Genomic DNA, 22,793 nt, shown 5'->3' on the forward strand with positions numbered 1-22,793 from the left:
GCTTTAGATACATTTGAGGTTGTTTTTACAATGCTTTAGGTACATTTTAGGTTGTTTTTACAGTGCTTTAGATACATTTTAGGTTGTTTTTACAATGCTTTAGGCACATTTTAGGTTGTTTTTACAATGCTTTAGATACATTTTAGGTTGTTTTTACAATGCTTTAGGTACATTTTAGGTTGTTTTTACAGTGCTTTAGGCACATTTTATGTTGTTTTTACAATGCTTTAGGTACATTTTAGGTTGTTTTTACAGTGCTTTAGATACATTTTAGGTTGTTTTTACAGTGCTTTAGGCACATTTGAGGTTGTTTTTACAGTGCTTTAGATACATTTTAGGTTGTTTTTACAATGCTTTAGGTACATTTTAGGTTGTTTTTACAGTGCTTAACCCAGATTTTAGGTTGTTTTTACAGTGCTTTAGATACATTTTAGGTTGTTTTTACAATGCTTTAGGTACATTTTAGGTTGTTTTTACAGTGCTTTAGGTACATTTTAGGTTGTTTTTACAATGCTTTAGATACATTTTAGGTTGTTTTTACAATGCTTTAGGTACATTTTAGGTTGTTTTTACAGTGCTTTAGATACATTTTAGGTTGTTTTTACAATGCTTTAGATACATTTTAGGTTGTTTTTACAATGCTTCAGATACATTTGAGGTTGTTTTTACAATGCTTTAGATACATTTGACGTTGTTTTTACAGTGCTTTAGATACATTTTAGGTTGTTTTTACAATGCTTTAGGTACATTTTAGGTTGTTTTTACAGTGCTTTAGATACATTTTAGGTTGTTTTTACAATGCTTTAGGTACATTTTAGGTTGTTATTACAGTGCTTAACCCAGATTTTAGGTTGTTTTTACAATGCTTTAGGTACATTTTAGGTTGTTTTTACAATGCTTTAGGTACATTTTAGGTTGTTTTTACAGTGCTTTAGATACATTTTAGGTTGTTTTTACAGTGCTTTAGGTACATTTTAGGTTGTTTTTACAGTGCTTAACCCAGATTTTAGGTTGTTTTTACAGTGCTTTAGATACATTATAGGTTGTTTTTACAATGCTTTAGGTACATTTTAGGTTGTTTTTACAATGCTTTAGGTACATTTTAGGTTGTTTTTACAATGCTTTAGATACATTTTAGGTTGTTTTTACAGTGCTTAACCCAGATTTTAGGTTGTTTTTACAATGCTTTAGATACATTATAGGTTGTTTTTACAATGCTTTAGGTACATTTTAGGTTGTTTTTACAATGCTTTAGGTACATTTTAGGTTGTTTTTACAATGCTTTAGGTACATTTTAGGTTGTTTTTACAATGCTTTAGGTACATTTTAGGTTGTTTTTACAATGCTTTAGATACATTTTAGGTTGTTTTTACAGTGCTTAACCCAGATTTTAGGTTGTTTTTACAATGCTTTAGATACATTATAGGTTGTTTTTACAATGCTTTAGGTACATTTTAGGTTGTTTTTACAATGCTTTAGGTACATTTTAGGTTGTTTTTACAATGCTTTAGGTACATTTTAGGTTGTTTTTACAATGCTTTAGGTACATTTTAGGTTGTTTTTACAATGCTTTAGGTACATTTTTAGGTTGTTTTTACAATGCTTTAGATACATTTTAGGTTGTTTTTACAGTGCTTAACCCAGATTTTAGGTTGTTTTTACAATGCTTTAGATACATTTGAGGTTGTTTTTACAATGCTTTAGATACATTTTAGGTTGTTTTTACAATGCTTTAGGTACATTTTAGGTTGTTTTTACAGTGCTTAACCCAGATTTTAGGTTGTTTTTACAATGCTTTAGGTACATTTTAGGTTGTTTTTACAGTGCGTAACCCAGATTTTAGGTTGTTTTTACAGTGCTTCAGGTACATTTTAGGTTGTTTTTACAATGCTTTAGGCACATTTTAGGTTGTTTTTACAGTGCTTTAGATACATTTTAGGTTGTTTTTACAATGATTTAGGCACATTTTAGGTTGTTTTTACAATGCTTTAGGTACATTTTAGGTTGTTTTTACAATGCTTTAGGCACATTTTAGGTTGTTTTTACAATGCTTTAGATACATGTTAGGTTGTTTTTACAATGCTTTAGATACATTTTAGGTTGTTTTTACAGTGCTTTAGATACATTTTAGGTTGTTTTTACAATGCTTTAGGCACATTTTAGGTTGTTTTTACAATGCTTTAGGTACATTTTAGGTTGTTTTTACAATGCTTTAGGCACATTTTAGGTTGTTTTTACAATGCTTTAGATACATGTTAGGTTGTTTTTACAATGCTTTAGATACATTTTAGGTTGTTTTTACAGTGCTTAACCCAGATTTTAGGTTGTTTTTACAATGCTTTAGAAACATTATAGGTTGTTTTTAAAATGCTTTAGGTACATTTTAGGTTGTTTTTACAATGCTTTAGGTACATTTTAGGTTGTTTTTACAATGCTTTAGGTACATTTTAGGTTGTTTTTACAATGCTTTAGGTACATTTTAGGTTGTTTTTACAATGCTTTAGGTACATTTTAGGTTGTTTTTACAATGCTTTAGATACATTTTAGGTTGTTTTTACAGTGCTTAACCCAGATTTTAGGTTGTTTTTACAATGCTTTAGATACATTTGAGGTTGTTTTTACAATGCTTTAGATACATTTTAGGTTGTTTTTACAATGCTTTAGGTACATTTTAGGTTGTTTTTACAGTGCTTAACCCAGATTTTAGGTTGTTTTTACAATGCTTTAGGTACATTTTAGGTTGTTTTTACAGTGCGTAACCCAGATTTTAGGTTGTTTTTACAGTGCTTCAGGTACATTTTAGGTTGTTTTTACAATGCTTTAGGCACATTTTAGGTTGTTTTTACAGTGCTTTAGATACATTTTAGGTTGTTTTTACAATGCTTTAGGCACATTTTAGGTTGTTTTTACAATGCTTTAGGTACATTTTAGGTTGTTTTTACAATGCTTTAGGCACATTTTAGGTTGTTTTTACAATGCTTTAGATACATGTTAGGTTGTTTTTACAATGCTTTAGATACATTTTAGGTTGTTTTTACAGTGCTTTAGATACATTTTAGGTTGTTTTTACAATGCTTTAGATACATTTTAGGTTGTTTTTACAATGCTTTAGATACATTTTAGGTTCTTTTTACAGTGCTTTAGATACATTTTAGGTTGTTTTTACAATGCTTTAGGTACATTTTAGGTTGTTTTTACAATGCTTTAGGCACATTTTAGGTTGTTTTTACAGTGCTTTAGATACATTTTAGGTTGTTTTTACAATGATTTAGGCACATTTTAGGTTGTTTTTACAATGCTTTAGGTACATTTTAGGTTGTTTTTACAATGCTTTAGGCACATTTTAGGTTGTTTTTACAATGCTTTAGATACATGTTAGGTTGTTTTTACAATGCTTTAGATACATTTTAGGTTGTTTTTACAGTGCTTTAGATACATTTTAGGTTGTTTTTACAATGCTTTAGGCACATTTTAGGTTGTTTTTACAATGCTTTAGGTACATTTTAGGTTGTTTTTACAATGCTTTAGGCACATTTTAGGTTGTTTTTACAATGCTTTAGATACATGTTAGGTTGTTTTTACAATGCTTTAGATACATTTTAGGTTGTTTTTACAGTGCTTAACCCAGATTTTAGGTTGTTTTTACAATGCTTTAGAAACATTATAGGTTGTTTTTAAAATGCTTTAGGTACATTTTAGGTTGTTTTTACAATGCTTTAGGTACATTTTAGGTTGTTTTTACAATGCTTTAGGTACATTTTAGGTTGTTTTTACAATGCTTTAGGTACATTTTAGGTTGTTTTTACAATGCTTTAGGTACATTTTAGGTTGTTTTTACAATGCTTTAGATACATTTTAGGTTGTTTTTACAGTGCTTAACCCAGATTTTAGGTTGTTTTTACAATGCTTTAGATACATTTGAGGTTGTTTTTACAATGCTTTAGATACATTTTAGGTTGTTTTTACAATGCTTTAGGTACATTTTAGGTTGTTTTTACAGTGCTTAACCCAGATTTTAGGTTGTTTTTACAATGCTTTAGGTACATTTTAGGTTGTTTTTACAGTGCGTAACCCAGATTTTAGGTTGTTTTTACAGTGCTTCAGGTACATTTTAGGTTGTTTTTACAATGCTTTAGGCACATTTTAGGTTGTTTTTACAGTGCTTTAGATACATTTTAGGTTGTTTTTACAATGCTTTAGGCACATTTTAGGTTGTTTTTACAATGCTTTAGGTACATTTTAGGTTGTTTTTACAATGCTTTAGGCACATTTTAGGTTGTTTTTACAATGCTTTAGATACATGTTAGGTTGTTTTTACAATGCTTTAGATACATTTTAGGTTGTTTTTACAGTGCTTTAGATACATTTTAGGTTGTTTTTACAATGCTTTAGATACATTTTAGGTTGTTTTTACAATGCTTTAGATACATTTTAGGTTCTTTTTACAGTGCTTTAGATACATTTTAGGTTGTTTTTACAATGCTTTAGGTACATTTTAGGTTGTTTTTACAATGCTTTAGGTACATTTTAGGTTGTTTTTACAATGCTTTAGATACATTTGAGGTTGTTTTTACAATGCTTTAGATACATTTTAGGTTGTTTTTACAATGCTTTAGGTACATTTTAGGTTGTTTTTACAGTGCTTAACCCAGATTTTAGGTTGTTTTTACAATGCTTTAGGTACATTTTAGGTTGTTTTTACAGTGCGTAACCCAGATTTTAGGTTGTTTTTACAATGCTTCAGGTACATTTTAGGTTGTTTTTACAATGCTTTAGATACATTTTAGGTTGTTTTTACAATGCTTTAGGTACATTTTAGGTTGTTTTTACAGTGCTTAACCCAGATTTTAGGTTGTTTTTACAATGCTTTAGGTACATTTTAGGTTGTTTTTACAGTGCGTAACCCAGATTTTAGGTTGTTTTTACAGTGCTTCAGGTACATTTTAGGTTGTTTTTACAATGCTTTAGGCACATTTTAGGTTGTTTTTACAGTGCTTTAGATACATTTTAGGTTGTTTTTACAATGCTTTAGGCACATTTTAGGTTGTTTTTACAATGCTTTAGGTACATTTTAGGTTGTTTTTACAATGCTTTAGGCACATTTTAGGTTGTTTTTACAATGCTTTAGATACATGTTAGGTTGTTTTTACAATGCTTTAGATACATTTTAGGTTGTTTTTACAGTGCTTTAGATACATTTTAGGTTGTTTTTACAATGCTTTAGATACATTTTAGGTTGTTTTTACAATGCTTTAGATACATTTTAGGTTGTTTTTACAGTGCTTTAGATACATTTTAGGTTGTTTTTACAATGCTTTAGGTACATTTTAGGTTGTTTTTACAATAGTTTAGGTACATTTTAGGTTGTTTTTACAATGCTTTAGATACATTTGAGGTTGTTTTTACAATGCTTTAGATACATTTTAGGTTGTTTTTACAATGCTTTAGGTACATTTTAGGTTGTTTTTACAGTGCTTAACCCAGATTTTAGGTTGTTTTTACAATGCTTTAGGTACATTTTAGGTTGTTTTTACAGTGCGTAACCCAGATTTTAGGTTGTTTTTACAATGCTTCAGGTACATTTTAGGTTGTTTTTACAATGCTTTAGGCACATTTTAGGTTGTTTTTACAGTGCTTTAGATACATTTTAGGTTGTTTTTACAATGCTTTAGGCACATTTTAGGTTGTTTTTACAGTGCTTTAGATACATTTTAGGTTGTTTTTACAATGCTTTAGGCACATTTTAGGTTGTTTTTACAGTGCTTTAGGGACATTTTAGGTTGTTTTTACAATGCTTTAGATACATTTTAGGTTGTTTTTACAATGCTTTAGGTACATTTTAGGTTGTTTTTACAATGCTTTAGATACATTTGAGGTTGTTTTTACAATGCTTTAGATACATTTGAGGTTGTTTTTACAGTGCTTTAGGTACATTTTAGGTTGTTTTTACAATGCTTTAGGCACATTTTAGGTTGTTTTTACAGTGCTTTAGATACATTTGAGGTTGTTTTTACAATGCTTTAGATACATTTTAGGTTGTTTTTACAATGCTTTAGGTGCGATTTAGGTTGTTTTTACAATGCTTTAGATACATTTGAGGTTGTTTTTACAATGCTTTAGATACATTTTAGGTTGTTTTTACAATGCTTTAGGTACATTTTAGGATGTTTTTACAGTGCTTTAGATACATTTTAGGTTGTTTTTACAATGCTTTAGATACATTTTAGGTTGTTTTTACAATGCTTTAGATACATTTTAGGTTGTTTTTACAATGCTTTAGGTACATTTTAGGTTGTTTTTACAGTGCTTTAGATACATTTTAGGTTGTTTTTACAATGCTTTAGGTACATTTTAGGTTGTTATTACAGTGCTTAACCCAGATTTTAGGTTGTTTTTACAATGCTTTAGGTACATTTTAGGTTGTTTTTACAATGCTTTAGGTACATTTTAGGTTGTTTTTACAGTGCTGCAGATACATTTTAGGTTGTTTTTACAGTGCTTTAGGTACATTTTAGGTTGTTTTTACAGTGCTTAACCCAGATTTTAGGTTGTTTTTACAGTGCTTTAGATACATTATAGGTTGTTTTTACAATGCTTTAGGTACATTTTAGGTTGTTTTTACAATGCTTTAGGTACATTTTAGGTTGTTTTTACAATGCTTTAGATACATTTTAGGTTGTTTTTACAGTGCTTAACCCAGATTTTAGGTTGTTTTTACAATGCTTTAGATACATTATAGGTTGTTTTTACAATGCTTTAGGTACATTTTAGGTTGTTTTTACAATGCTTTAGGTACATTTTAGGTTGTTTTTACAATGCTTTAGGTACATTTTAGGTTGTTTTTACAATGCTTTAGGTACATTTTAGGTTGTTTTTACAATGCTTTAGATACATTTTAGGTTGTTTTTACAGTGCTTAACCCAGATTTTAGGTTGTTTTTACAATGCTTTAGAGACATTATAGGTTGTTTTTACAATGCTTTAGGTACATTTTAGGTTGTTTTTACAATGCTTTAGGTACATTTTAGGTTGTTTTTACAATGCTTTAGGTACATTTTAGGTTGTTTTTACAATGCTTTAGGTACATTTTAGGTTGTTTTTACAATGCTTTAGGTACATTTTAGGTTGTTTTTACAATGCTTTAGATACATTTTAGGTTGTTTTTACAGTGCTTAACCCAGATTTGAGGTTGTTTTTACAATGCTTTAGATACATTATAGGTTGTTTTTACAATGCTTTAGGTACATTTTAGGTTGTTTTTACAGTGCTTTAGGTACATTTTAGGTTGTTTTTACAGTGCTTAACCCAGATTTTAGGTTGTTTTTACAGTGCTTTAGATACATTATAGGTTGTTTTTACAATGCTTTAGGTACATTTTAGGTTGTTTTTACAATGCTTTAGGTACATTTTAGGTTGTTTTTACAATGCTTTAGATACATTTTAGGTTGTTTTTACAGTGCTTAACCCAGATTTTAGGTTGTTTTTACAGTGCTTTAGATACATTATAGGTTGTTTTTACAATGCTTTAGGTACATTTTAGGTTGTTTTTACAATGCTTTAGGTACATTTTAGGTTGTTTTTACAATGCTTTAGATACATTTTAGGTTGTTTTTACAGTGCTTAACCCAGATTTTAGGTTGTTTTTACAGTGCTTTAGATACATTATAGGTTGTTTTTACAATGCTTTAGGTACATTTCAGGTTGTTTTTACAATGCTTTAGGTACATTTTAGGTTGTTTTTACAATGCTTTAGGTACATTTTAGGTTGTTTTTACAATGCTTTAGATACATTTGAGGTTGTTTTTACAATGCTTTAGATACATTTTAGGTTGTTTTTACAATGCTTTAGGTACATTTTAGGTTGTTTTAACAGTGCTTTAGGCACATTTTAGGTTGTTTTTACAGTGCTTTAGGTACATTTTAGGTTGTTTTTACAGTGCTTTAGATACATTTTAGGTTGTTTTTACAGTGCTTTAGGCACATTTGAGGTTGTTTTTATAATGCTTTAGATACATTTGAGGTTGTTTTTACAATGCTTTAGGTACATTTTAGGTTGTTTTTACAGTGCTTTAGATACATTTTAGGTTGTTTTTACAATGCTTTAGGCACATTTTAGGTTGTTTTTACAATGCTTTAGATACATTTTAGGTTGTTTTTACAATGCTTTAGGTACATTTTAGGTTGTTTTTACAGTGCTTTAGGCACATTTTAGGTTGTTTTTACAATGCTTTAGGTACATTTTAGGTTGTTTTTACAGTGCTTTAGATACATTTTAGGTTGTTTTTACAGTGCTTTAGGCACATTTGAGGTTGTTTTTACAGTGCTTTAGATACATTTTAGGTTGTTTTTACAATGCTTTAGGTACATTTTAGGTTGTTTTTACAGTGCTTAACCCAGATTTTAGGTTGTTTTTACAATGCTTTAGGTACATTTTAGGTTGTTTTTACAGTGCTTTAGGTACATTTTAGGTTGTTTTTACAGTGCTTAACCCAGATTTTAGGTTGTTTTTACAGTGCTTTAGATACATTATAGGTTGTTTTTACAATGCTTTAGGTACATTTTAGGTTGTTTTTACAATGCTTTAGGTACATTTTAGGTTGTTTTTACAATGCTTTAGATACATTTTAGGTTGTTTTTACAGTGCTTAACCCAGATTTTAGGTTGTTTTTACAGTGCTTTAGATACATTATAGGTTGTTTTTACAATGCTTTAGGTACATTTTAGGTTGTTTTTACAATGCTTTAGGTACATTTTAGGTTGTTTTTACAATGCTTTAGATACATTTTAGGTTGTTTTTACAGTGCTTAACCCAGATTTTAGGTTGTTTTTACAGTGCTTTAGATACATTATAGGTTGTTTTTACAATGCTTTAGGTACATTTCAGGTTGTTTTTACAATGCTTTAGGTACATTTTAGGTTGTTTTTACAATGCTTTAGGTACATTTTAGGTTGTTTTTACAATGCTTTAGATACATTTGAGGTTGTTTTTACAATGCTTTAGATACATTTTAGGTTGTTTTTACAATGCTTTAGGTACATTTTAGGTTGTTTTAACAGTGCTTTAGGCACATTTTAGGTTGTTTTTACAGTGCTTTAGGTACATTTTAGGTTGTTTTTACAGTGCTTTAGATACATTTTAGGTTGTTTTTACAGTGCTTTAGGCACATTTGAGGTTGTTTTTATAATGCTTTAGATACATTTGAGGTTGTTTTTACAATGCTTTAGGTATATTTTAGGTTGTTTTTACAGTGCTTTAGATACATTTTAGGTTGTTTTTACAATGCTTTAGGCACATTTTAGGTTGTTTTTACAGTGCTTTAGATACATTTTAGGTTGTTTTTACAGTGCTTTAGGCACATTTGAGGTTGTTTTTACAGTGCTTTAGATACATTTTAGGTTGTTTTTACAATGCTTTAGGTACATTTTAGGTTGTTTTTACAGTGCTTAACCCAGATTTTAGGTTGTTTTTACAATGCTTTAGGTACATTTTAGGTTGTTTTTACAGTGCTTTAGGTACATTTTAGGTTGTTTTTACAGTGCTTAACCCAGATTTTAGGTTGTTTTTACAGTGCTTTAGATACATTATAGGTTGTTTTTACAATGCTTTAGGTACATTTAAGGTTGTTTTTACAATGCTTTAGGTACATTTTAGGTTGTTTTTACAATGCTTTAGATACATTTTAGGTTGTTTTTACAGTGCTTAACCCAGATTTTAGGTTGTTTTTACAGTGCTTTAGATACATTATAGGTTGTTTTTACAATGCTTTAGGTACATTTTAGGTTGTTTTTACAATGCTTTAGGTACATTTTAGGTTGTTTTTACAATGCTTTAGATACATTTTAGGTTGTTTTTACAGTGCTTAACCCAGATTTTAGGTTGTTTTTACAGTGCTTTAGATACATTATAGGTTGTTTTTACAATGCTTTAGGTACATTTCAGGTTGTTTTTACAATGCTTTAGGTACATTTTAGGTTGTTTTTACAATGCTTTAGGTACATTTTAGGTTGTTTTTACAATGCTTTAGATACATTTGAGGTTGTTTTTACAATGCTTTAGATACATTTTAGGTTGTTTTTACAATGCTTTAGGTACATTTTAGGTTGTTTTAACAGTGCTTTAGGCACATTTTAGGTTGTTTTTACAGTGCTTTAGGTACATTTTAGGTTGTTTTTACAGTGCTTTAGATACATTTTAGGTTGTTTTTACAGTGCTTTAGGCACATTTGAGGTTGTTTTTATAATGCTTTAGATACATTTGAGGTTGTTTTTACAATGCTTTAGGTACATTTTAGGTTGTTTTTACAGTGCTTTAGATACATTTTAGGTTGTTTTTACAATGCTTTAGGCACATTTTAGGTTGTTTTTACAATGCTTTAGATACATTTTAGGTTGTTTTTACAATGCTTTAGGTACATTTTAGGTTGTTTTTACAGTGCTTTAGGCACATTTTAGGTTGTTTTTACAATGCTTTAGGTACATTTTAGGTTGTTTTTACAGTGCTTTAGATACATTTTAGGTTGTTTTTACAGTGCTTTAGGCACATTTGAGGTTGTTTTTACAGTGCTTTAGATACATTTTAGGTTGTTTTTACAATGCTTTAGGTACATTTTAGGTTGTTTTTACAGTGCTTAACCCAGATTTTAGGTTGTTTTTACAGTGCTTTAGATACATTTTAGGTTGTTTTTACAATGCTTTAGGTACATTTTAGGTTGTTTTTACAGTGCTTTAGGTACATTTTAGGTTGTTTTTACAATGCTTTAGATACATTTTAGGTTGTTTTTACAATGCTTTAGGTACATTTTAGGTTGTTTTTACAGTGCTTTAGATACATTTTAGGTTGTTTTTACAATGCTTTAGATACATTTTAGGTTGTTTTTACAATGCTTTAGATACATTTTAGGTTGTTTTTATAATGCTTTAGATACATTTGACGTTGTTTTTACAGTGCTTTAGATACATTTTAGGTTGTTTTTACAATGCTTTAGGTACATTTTAGGTTGTTTTTACAGTGCTTTAGATACATTTTAGGTTGTTTTTACAATGCTTTAGGTACATTTTAGGTTGTTATTACAGTGCTTAACCCAGATTTTAGGTTGTTTTTACAATGCTTTAGGTACATTTTAGGTTGTTTTTACAATGCTTTAGGTACATTTTAGGTTGTTTTTACAGTGCTTTAGATACATTTTAGGTTGTTTTTACAGTGCTTTAGGTACATTTTAGGTTGTTTTTACAGTGCTTAACCCAGATTTTAGGTTGTTTTTACAGTGCTTTAGATACATTATAGGTTGTTTTTACAATGCTTTAGGTACATTTTAGGTTGTTTTTACAATGCTTTAGGTACATTTTAGGTTGTTTTTACAATGCTTTAGATACATTTTAGGTTGTTTTTACAGTGCTTAACCCAGATTTTAGGTTGTTTTTACAATGCTTTAGATACATTTCAGGTTGTTTTTACAATGCTTTAGGTACATTTTAGGTTGTTTTTACAATGCTTTAGGTACATTTTAGGTTGTTTTTACAATGCTTTAGATACATTTGAGGTTGTTTTTACAATGCTTTAGGTACATTTTAGGTTGTTTTAACAGTGCTTTAGGCACATTTTAGGTTGTTTTTACAGTGCTTTAGGTACATTTTAGGTTGTTTTTACAGTGCTTTAGATACATTTTAGGTTGTTTTTACAGTGCTTTAGGCACATTTGAGGTTGTTTTTATAATGCTTTAGATACATTTGAGGTTGTTTTTACAATGCTTTAGGTACATTTTAGGTTGTTTTTACAGTGCTTTAGATACATTTTAGGTTGTTTTTACAATGCTTTAGGCACATTTTAGGTTGTTTTTACAATGCTTTAGATACATTTTAGGTTGTTTTTACAATGCTTTAGGTACATTTTAGGTTGTTTTTACAGTGCTTTAGGCACATTTTAGGTTGTTTTTACAATGCTTTAGGTACATTTTAGGTTGTTTTTACAGTGCTTTAGATACATTTTAGGTTGTTTTTACAGTGCTTTAGGCACATTTGAGGTTGTTTTTACAGTGCTTTAGATACATTTTAGGTTGTTTTTACAATGCTTTAGGTACATTTTAGGTTGTTTTTACAGTGCTTTAGATACATTTTAGGTTGTTTTTACAATGCTTTAGGTACATTTTAGGTTGTTTTTACAGTGCTTTAGGTACATTTTAGGTTGTTTTTACAATGCTTTAGATACATTTTAGGTTGTTTTTACAATGCTTTAGGTACATTTTAGGTTGTTTTTACAGTGCTTTAGATACATTTTAGGTTGTTTTTACAATGCTTTAGATACATTTTAGGTTGTTTTTACAATGCTTCAGATACATTTGAGGTTGTTTTTACAATGCTTTAGATACATTTGACGTTGTTTTTACAGTGCTTTAGATACATTTTAGGTTGTTTTTACAATGCTTTAGGTACATTTTAGGTTGTTTTTACAGTGCTTTAGATACATTTTAGGTTGTTTTTACAATGCTTTAGGTACATTTTAGGTTGTTATTACAGTGCTTAACCCAGATTTTAGGTTGTTTTTACAATGCTTTAGGTACATTTTAGGTTGTTTTTACAATGCTTTAGGTACATTTTAGGTTGTTTTTACAGTGCTTTAGATACATTTTAGGTTGTTTTTACAGTGCTTTAGGTACATTTTAGGTTGTTTTTACAGTGCTTAACCCAGATTTTAGGTTGTTTTTACAGTGCTTTAGATACATTATAGGTTGTTTTTACAATGCTTTAGGTACATTTTAGGTTGTTTTTACAATGCTTTAGGTACATTTTAGGTTGTTTTTACAATGCTTTAGATACATTTTAGGTTGTTTTTACAGTGCTTAACCCAGATTTTAGGTTGTTTTTACAATGCTTTAGATACATTATAGGTTGTTTTTACAATGCTTTAGGTACATTTTAGGTTGTTTTTACAATGCTTTAGGTACATTTTAGGTTGTTTTTACAATGCTTTAGGTACATTTTAGGTTGTTTTTACAATGCTTTAGGTACATTTTAGGTTGTTTTTACAATGCTTTAGATACATTTTAGGTTGTTTTTACAGTGCTTAACCCAGATTTTAGGTTGTTTTTACAATGCTTTAGATACATTATAGGTTGTTTTTACAATGCTTTAGGTACATTTTAGGTTGTTTTTACAATGCTTTAGGTACATTTTAGGTTGTTTTTACAATGCTTTAGGTACATTTTAGGTTGTTTTTACAATGCTTTAGGTACATTTTAGGTTGTTTTTACAATGCTTTAGATACATTTTAGGTTGTTTTTACAGTGCTTAACCCAGATTTTAGGTTGTTTTTACAATGCTTTAGATACATTATAGGTTGTTTTTACAATGCTTTAGGTACATTTTAGGTTGTTTTTACAGTGCTTTAGGTACATTTTAGGTTGTTTTTACAGTGCTTAACCCAGATTTTAGGTTGTTTTTACAGTGCTTTAGATACATTATAGGTTGTTTTTACAATGCTTTAGGTACATTTTAGGTTGTTTTTACAATGCTTTAGGTACATTTTAGGTTGTTTTTACAATGCTTTAGATACATTTTAGGTTGTTTTTACAGTGCTTAACCCAGATTTTAGGTTGTTTTTACAGTGCTTTAGATACATTATAGGTTGTTTTTACAATGCTTTAGGTACATTTTAGGTTGTTTTTACAATGCTTTAGGTACATTTTAGGTTGTTTTTACAATGCTTTAGATACATTTTAGGTTGTTTTTACAGTGCTTAACCCAGATTTTAGGTTGTTTTTACAGTGCTTTAGATACATTATAGGTTGTTTTTACAATGCTTTAGGTACATTTTAGGTTGTTTTTACAATGCTTTAGGTACATTTTAGGTTGTTTTTACAATGCTTTAGGTACATTTTAGGTTGTTTTTACAATGCTTTAGATACATTTGAGGTTGTTTTTACAATGCTTTAGATATATTTTAGGTTGTTTTTACAATGCTTTAGGTACATTTTAGGTTGTTTTTACAGTGCTTTAGGCACATTTTAGGTTGTTTTTACAGTGCTTTAGGTACATTTTAGGTTGTTTTTACAGTGCTTTAGATACATTTTAGGTTGTTTTTACAGTGCTTTAGGCACATTTGAGGTTGTTTTTATAATGCTTTAGATACATTTGAGGTTGTTTTTACAATGCTTTAGGTACATTTTAGGTTGTTTTTACAGTGCTTTAGATACATTTTAGGTTGTTTTTACAATGCTTTAGGCACATTTTAGGTTGTTTTTACAATGCTTTAGATACATTTTAGGTTGTTTTTACAATGCTTTAGGTACATTTTAGGTTGTTTTTACAGTGCTTTAGGCACATTTTAGGTTGTTTTTACAATGCTTTAGGTACATTTTAGGTTGTTTTTACAGTGCTTTAGGTACATTTTAGGTTGTTTTTACAATGCTTTAGGTACATTTTAGGTTGTTTTTACAGTGCTTAACCCAGATTTTAGGTTGTTTTTACAGTGCTTTAGATACATTTTAGGTTGTTTTTACAATGCTTTAGGTACATTTTAGGTTGTTTTTACAGTGCTTTAGGTACATTTTAGGTTGTTTTTACAGTGCTTAACCCAGATTTTAGGTTGTTTTTACAATGTTTTAGGTACATTTTAGGTTGTTTTTACAGTGCTTAACCCAGATTTTAGGTTGTTTTTACAATGCTTTAGGTACATTTTAGGTTGTTTTTACAGTGCTTAACCCAGATTTTAGGTTGTTTTTACAATGCTTTAGGTACATTTTAGGTTGTTTTTACAGTGCTTTAGATACATTTTAGGTTGTTTTTACAATGCTTTAGGTACATTTTAGGTTGTTTTTACAGTGCTTTAGGTACATTTTAGGTTGTTTTTACAGTGCTTTAGATACATTTTAGGTTGTTTTTACAGTGCTTTAGGCACATTTGAGGTTGTTTTTATAATGCTTTAGATACATTTGAGGTTGTTTTTACAATGCTTTAGGTACATTTTAGGTTGTTTTTACAGTGCTTTAGATACATTTTAGGTTGTTTTTACAATGCTTTAGGCACATTTTAGGTTGTTTTTACAATGCTTTAGATACATTTTAGGTTGTTTTTACAATGCTTTAGGTACATTTTAGGTTGTTTTTACAGTGCTTTAGGCACATTTTAGGTTGTTTTTACAATGCTTTAGGTACATTTTAGGTTGTTTTTACAGTGCTTTAGATACATTTTAGGTTGTTTTTACAGTGCTTTAGGCACATTTGAGGTTGTTTTTACAGTGCTTTAGATACATTTTAGGTTGTTTTTACAATGCTTTAGGTACATTTTAGGTTGTTTTTACAGTGCTTAACCCAGATTTTAGGTTGTTTTTACAGTGCTTTAGATACATTTTAGGTTGTTTTTACAATGCTTTAGGTACATTTTAGGTTGTTTTTACAGTGCTTTAGGTACATTTTAGGTTGTTTTTACAGTGCTTAACCCAGATTTTAGGTTGTTTTTACAATGCTTTAGGTACATTTTAGGTTGTTTTTACAGTGCTTAACCCAGATTTTAGGTTGTTTTTACAATGCTTTAGGTACATTTTAGGTTGTTTTTACAGTGCTTAACCCAGATTTTAGGTTGTTTTTACAATGCTTTAGGTACATTTTAGGTTGTTTTTACAGTGCTTTAGATACATTTTAGGTTGTTTTTACAATGCTTTAGATACATTTTAGGTTGTTTTTACAATGCTTTAGATACATTTGAGGTTGTTTTTACAGTGCTTTAGGTACATTTTAGGTTGTTTTTACAGTGCTTTAGGTACATTTTAGGTTGTTTTTACAATGCTTTAGATACATTTGAGGTTGTTTTTACAGTGCTTTAGATACATTTTAGGTCGTTTTTACAATGCTTTAGATACATTTTAGGTTGTTTTTACAATCCTTTAGGTACATTTTAGGTTGTTTTTACAATGCTTTAGATACATTTGAGGTTGTTTTTACAGTGCTTTAGGTACATTTTAGGTTGTTTTTACAGTGCTTTAGGTACATTTTAGGTTGTTTTTACAATGCTTTAGATACATTTGAGGTTGTTTTTACAGTGCTTTAGATACATTTTAGGTTGTTTTTACAATGCTTTAGGCACATTTTAGGTTGTTTTTACAATGCTTTAGATACATTTTAGGTTGTTTTTACAATGCTTTAGGTACATTTTAGGTTGTTTTTACAATGCTTTAGGTACATTTTAGGTTGTTTTTACAGTGCTTTAGATACATTTTAGGTTGTTTTTACAATGCTTTAGATACATTTTAGGTTGTTTTTACAATGCTTTAGGTACATTTTAGGTTGTTTTTACAATGCTTTAGGTACATTTTAGGTTGTTTTTACAATGCTTTAGGTACATTTTAGGTTGTTTTTACAATGCTTTAGATACATTTTAGGTTGTTTTTACAATGCTTTAGGTACATCTTAGGTTGTTTTTACAATGCTTTAGGTACATTTTAGGTTGTTTTTACAGTGCTTTAGATACATTTTAGGTTGTTTTTACAATGCTTTAGGTACATTTTAGGTTGTTTTTACAGTGCTTCAGGTACATTTTAGGTTGTTTTTACAATGCTTTAGGTACATTTGAGGTTGTTTTTCAAATGCTTTAGGCACATTTTAGGTTGTTTTTACAGTGCTTTAGATACATTTGAGGTTGTTTTTCAAATGCTTTAGGCACATTTTAGGTTGTTTTTACAATGCTTTAGATACATTTTAGGTTGTTTTTACAATGCTTTAGATACATTTTAGGTTGTTTTTACAGTGCTTTAGATACATTTGAGGTTGTTTTTCAAATGCTTTAGGCACATTTTAGGTTGTTTTTACAATGCTTTAGATACATTTTAGGTTGTTTTTACAATGCTTTAGATACATTTTAGGTTGTTTTTACAGTGCTTTAGATACATTTGAGGTTGTTTTTCAAATGCTTTAGGCACATTTTAGGTTGTTTTTACAATGCTTTAGATACATTTGAGGTTGTTTTTCAAATGCTTTAGGCACATTTTAGGTTGTTTTTACAATGCTTTAGATACATTTTAGGTTGTTTTTACAATGCTTTAGATACATTTTAGGTTGTTTTTACAATGCTTTAGGTACATTTTAGGTTGTTTTTACAATGCTTTAGATACATTTTAGGTTGTTTTTACAGTGCTTTAGATACATTTTAGGTTGTTTTTACAGTGCTTTAGATACATTTTAGGTTGTTTTTACAATGCTTTAGGCACATTTTAGGTTGTTTTTACAATGCTTTAGGTACATTTTAGGTTGTTTTTACAGTGCTTTAGATACATTTTAGGTTGTTTTTACAATGCTTTAGATACATTTTAGGTTGTTTTTACAATGCTTTAGGTACATTTTAGGTTGTTTTTACAATGCTTTAGGTACATTTTAGGTTGTTTTTACAATGCTTTAGGTACATTTTAGGTTGTTTTTACAATGCTTTAGATACATTTTAGGTTGTTTTTACAATGCTTTAGGTACATCTTAGGTTGTTTTTACAATGCTTTAGGTACATTTTAGGTTGTTTTTACAGTGCTTTAGATACATTTTAGGTTGTTTTTACAATGCTTTAGGTACATTTTAGGTTGTTTTTACAGTGCTTCAGGTACATTTTAGGTTGTTTTTACAATGCTTTAGGTACATTTGAGGTTGTTTTTCAAATGCTTTAGGCACATTTTAGGTTGTTTTTACAGTGCTTTAGATACATTTGAGGTTGTTTTTCAAATGCTTTAGGCACATTTTAGGTTGTTTTTACAATGCTTTAGATACATTTTAGGTTGTTTTTACAATGCTTTAGATACATTTTAGGTTGTTTTTACAGTGCTTTAGATACATTTGAGGTTGTTTTTCAAATGCTTTAGGCACATTTTAGGTTGTTTTTACAATGCTTTAGATACATTTTAGGTTGTTTTTACAATGCTTTAGATACATTTTAGGTTGTTTTTACAGTGCTTTAGATACATTTGAGGTTGTTTTTCAAATGCTTTAGGCACATTTTAGGTTGTTTTTACAATGCTTTAGATACATTTGAGGTTGTTTTTCAAATGCTTTAGGCACATTTTAGGTTGTTTTTACAATGCTTTAGATACATTTTAGGTTGTTTTTACAATGCTTTAGATACATTTTAGGTTGTTTTTACAATGCTTTAGGTACATTTTAGGTTGTTTTTACAATGCTTTAGATACATTTTAGGTTGTTTTTACAGTGCTTTAGATACATTTTAGGTTGTTTTTACAGTGCTTTAGATACATTTTAGGTTGTTTTTACAATGCTTTAGGCACATTTTAGGTTGTTTTTACAGTGATTTACACACATTTTAGGTTATTCCAGTCATTGGTTGAGTTTTGATCAAGGTATACCACATTTCATGAGCTCATGAGCATATTTCATGACTTATGCTATGATTGACTGCAGGATTTGAACAAACAGTAATTTCAACTACACTTCAAGTAAACTTTTAGGGTTATTTCTACCAATCCATTGACATTGCTGTGGACTTTGGCCATGATCAACATGGTCAACATGGTTAACAACACAGCAGAAAATCTGTATTCAGGACACATACAGGACACATACCTCAGCTCATGATTCAGTCTCTAAATATAGGGACACACGGAGGCAGTGGGGTGGGCAGGGGAGACATGCAGGAGGTAGGGAGAGAAGGGAAGCTAGGGGGAGAGGGCAAGAAGGGAAGGTAGGGGGAGAGGGGAAGAAGGGAAGGTAGGGGGAGGGGGGAAGGGAAGCTAGGGGGAGAGGGGAAGAAGGGAAGCTAGGGGAAAGAGACTGGGGGGAGGTAGGGACACAGAGGCATTAGGGTGGGCAGGGGAGACATGCAGGAGGTAGGGGGAGAAGGGAAGCTAGGGGGAGGGGGAGAAGGGAAGCAAGGGGGAGAGGGGAAGAAGGGAAGCTAGGGGAAAGAGACTGGGGGGAGAAAGGGACACAGAGGCATTGGGGTGGGCAGGGGAGACATGCAGGAGGTAGGGGGAGAAGGGAAGCTAGGGGGAGGGGGGAAGAGACTAAGGGGGAGGTAAGGGTAGGAAGACAGAGGTAGGGTTAGGAAGACCTGTGTTTATCTCCATCTATCAAGACTCTATGGCAATAACTCCCTGGTAGATTAGGGATGTGGATGCCTAGATGAGACAGATACCATTTAATTTACGTAGCCAGCTGACTCAGTGTGCTGTGTGATGGCTGGATCACCCTGGGATTATCCTATAATGATGACTAAACAATTACCAATTATTAGGGTGACTCAACTGGGATCTTTTAGCAATGCATTTCCACAATCTACTGAACTCTCTATAGAGCAATTAGTTGTGACAACTGAAGATCTAACTCTCTCCCTATGGCATTTCTATGACGTAAGAAACATTGTGGCAAGCCCTCATGCTAGTCAGGAACATACAGTACGTACTCATTCTAGTCAGGAGCATACAGTACGTACTCATGCTAGTCAGGAACATACAGTACGTACTCATGCTAGTCAAGAACATACAGTATGTACTCATGCTAGTCAGGAACATACAGTACGTACTCATGCTAGTCAGGAACATACAGTACGTACTCATGCTAGTCAGGAACATACAGTACGTACTCATGCTAGTCAGGATCATACGGTACGTACTCATGCTAGTCAGGAACATACGGTACGTACTCATGCTAGTCAGGAACATACAGTATGTACTCATGCTAGTCAGGAACATACGGTACGTACTCATGCTAGTCAGGAACATACGGTACGTACTCATGCTAGTCAGGAACATACAGTACGTACTCATGCTAGTGAGGAACATACAGTACGTACTCATGCTAGTCAGGAACATACAGTACGTACTCATGCTAGTCAGGAACATACGGTACGTACTCATGCTAGTCAGGAACATACAGTACGTACTCATGCTAGTCAGGAACATACAGTACGTACTCATGCTAGTCAGGAACATACAGTACGTACTCATGCTAGTCAGGAGCATACAGTACGTACTCATGCTAGTCAGGAACATACAGTACGTACTCATGCTAGTCAGGAACATACAGTACGTACTCATGCTAGTCAGGAACATACAGTACGTACTCATGCTAGTCAGGAACATACGGTACGTACTCATGCTAGTCAGGAACATACGGTACGTACTCATGCTAGTCAGGAACATACGGTACGTACTCATGCTAGTCAGGAACATACAGTACGTACTCATGCTAGTCAGGAACATACAGTACGTACTCATGCTAGTCAGGAACATACGGTACGTACTCATGCTAGTCAGGAACATACAGTACGTACTCATGCTAGTCAGGAACATACAGTACGTATGCTCCTGACTAGCATGAGGGTTTGCCACAATGTTATTCCTTCAAAATTATGATCAAATTAGGCAGGTGAGAGCATGCTTTCATCGTCTCAGTCAAACCTGATTGTTGATCATCATGGCAAAGGAATTAATTAAGGAAAGAACGATGGTACAGATGTAGGATCTTAATTTCTTTAACCTTCATTTAACTAGACAAGTCAGTTAAGAACAAATTCTTATTTACAATGACGGCCTAGGAACTGTGGGTTAACTGCCTTGACTGATTTTTACCTTGTCAGCTCAGGGAATCGCTCTAGCAACCTTTTGGTTACTGGCCCAATGCTCTAACCACTAGGCTACCTGCCGCCCCAATTTGACCACCCTGTTGCAGGAGAACTTTCCAGCAATGCAGGAAATAAAAAAACGTGTAGTGTATTTGAGGTTTAAAAGGCTTCTGAAATTTGTAATTTCCACTTTGAAATTCAAGACTTGATTTTTCCTTATGAAAAATGGGTCATCCCCAACAAAAATGTCCATTAATTATAATCCACATAATAATTCACATGTCCTGTTGCTGCAGGATTATTTTCCTGCTGTAGCAAACTAGCTCAAATTAAGATCCTACATCTGTAAGAAAGAAAAGAAAAGAGAAGTCCTGAAACACTGCTAAAGCCCTACCTTTGACAGTCAGGTAAACAGAGCTGAGGGTGTGTCCCAGAGCGTTGGACGCAGCACACACGTACAGCCCTGTGTCCTGATGTTTACAGTACATCACTTTGAGTGTGTAGTAACCCTCTCTGTCCTCAAACAGAAGGTGACGCCTCCCAGCCTCTAGGGGCGCTCCGTCCTTCTTCCAGATGATCTCAGGCTTAGGTTTCCCTGTCACGAAGCAGCGGAACTTAGCATGTTTCCCCTCCGACACCGCAAATTTCTTCACATTGGCAGAGTTCAGATTGGGCTCGTCCGGCTGTCTCGACAAACCGTGTCTTCCCATCCTGTGCCTCATACTACGAGGTGATGTCTGACCGTTGCTGTGCCCATTTGACATGGACGCCCCGCTCTCCTGCCGTTCCGGGACGAGCTCCACAAGCAGCACTGCGCCCGCCAGCGCCCCTCCTTGATTGTTATGGGCTCTGCAGGTGTAGACACCCCCGTCGGGCATCCTCGTCCGGAAGATCTTCAGCTGGAACCAGCCTCCGTCCTGGCTGCTGACGTTGAAGTGGGCGCTCTCGAAGATGTCGCTCAGCTTCTTCCCGTCCTTCTCCCACACCACCTGGGGCAGAGGGTTGCCCGACAGCTTACAGGAGAAGGCTGCGTCCTCGCCCCGGTCCACCCTCAGGGAGAGGGGCTTGATGAGGAAGTGAGGTCTGTCGCCTGACAGCAGGGGCTCCCCTTCATAGCGCTGCTTCTTTTTCTCCCGCTCACTCTCCTCTCGCTTTTCCTTCTCTACCGCTCCGCTCTGTTGGTCTACCTCTCCATTCCTCTGCTCTATCTCTCCATTCTGTTGCCCTCCATACTCCCTGTTCTCTTGCTGTCTATATTCCCCATTCTGGTTCTGTTGCCCCTCCAACTCACTGCTCTGTTGCCTTCTAAACTCCCCATTCCGTTGCCCCCCTAACTCTCCATTCTCCAGCCTGGTTTGCTGCACCCCATTGACCTCTTTCTGTTTCTGTACCCCTTCCTGCTCCTGACTGTTCCCCTCCACCTTCAGTGTGGCAGGGGCGCACGTCTCACCCACGCTGTTACTGGCCTTGCAGATATACTGGCCAGCGTCCTCCAGCCTGACCCCAGTGATGTGTAGGAAGTAAGCCTGGCCCTCCTCCGACAGCCTGTAGCGTCCCTCTGACAGGATCTGTACATTCTTCTTCTCCCAGACCACCTCGGGACGAGGGTCGCCGCCGATCTTGCATTGCAGGACGGCATCCGTGCCACACTGTGCCGCCACGGGGCGCGAGTAGCCCAGTACACGGGGGGCACCACCGAATATGTCCATGTTGGCTTCCTGCGTCTGTCTCAGTCCGTTCTTCTCACTCTGATGGGCAAAACAAATGGGCTCCGTAGTAGAAGTCTCTTGTAGATTGTGCCACGCGGTCGTCTCTACCGCATTTCAATCTGCAGAGAAGATATGAGTCGTAGTACATTAACAATACAGTTACTACATAACTCTCACACAGTATCTAGTGATGTCTTTTATGCATAATTTAGCAATAAGGCCAGAGGGGGTGTGGTATATGGCTAATATAACACGACTAAGGGCTGTTCTTATGCACGAGTGCCTGGATACAGCCCTTAGCCGTGGTATATTGGCCATATATCACAAACCCCCGACGTGCCTTATTGCTATTACAAACTGGTTACCAACGTAATTAGAGCAGTAAAAATATTTTTGGGTCATACCTGTGGTATAAGGTCTGATATACCACGGCTGTCAACCAATCAGCATTCAGGGCTTGAACCACCCAGTTTATAATGCCTTACATACAGCCCATCAGATTTGTCTTGGAAGAAGTACTACAGCCTTTCACTCTGAA

At 32.9% G+C, this 22,793-nt stretch overlaps 1 protein-coding gene across 2 annotated transcripts in view; it reads right to left on the reverse strand.

Annotated features, from left to right (window-relative positions):
- LOC110495436 (obscurin-like protein 1) overlaps positions 1 to 22,793 on the reverse strand; it is a 60,568-nt gene that overhangs the window by 36,411 nt on the left and 1,364 nt on the right. For both annotated transcript variants that reach the window (XR_005037379.1, XM_036951937.1), the window contains exon 2: positions 20,941 to 22,374. Coding sequence is in view for 1 of the 2 variants with exons in the window: in XM_036951937.1 (XP_036807832.1) it covers positions 20,941 to 22,255 (1,315 nt within the window). In the remaining variant the exon portion in view is untranslated. The remainder of the gene's footprint in view (positions 1 to 20,940; positions 22,375 to 22,793) is intronic.

The sequence above is a fragment of the Oncorhynchus mykiss genome, chromosome 18, assembly GCF_013265735.2.
Source record: "Oncorhynchus mykiss isolate Arlee chromosome 18, USDA_OmykA_1.1, whole genome shotgun sequence".
In the NCBI taxonomy this organism is placed as follows: Eukaryota; Metazoa; Chordata; class Actinopteri; order Salmoniformes; family Salmonidae; genus Oncorhynchus; species Oncorhynchus mykiss.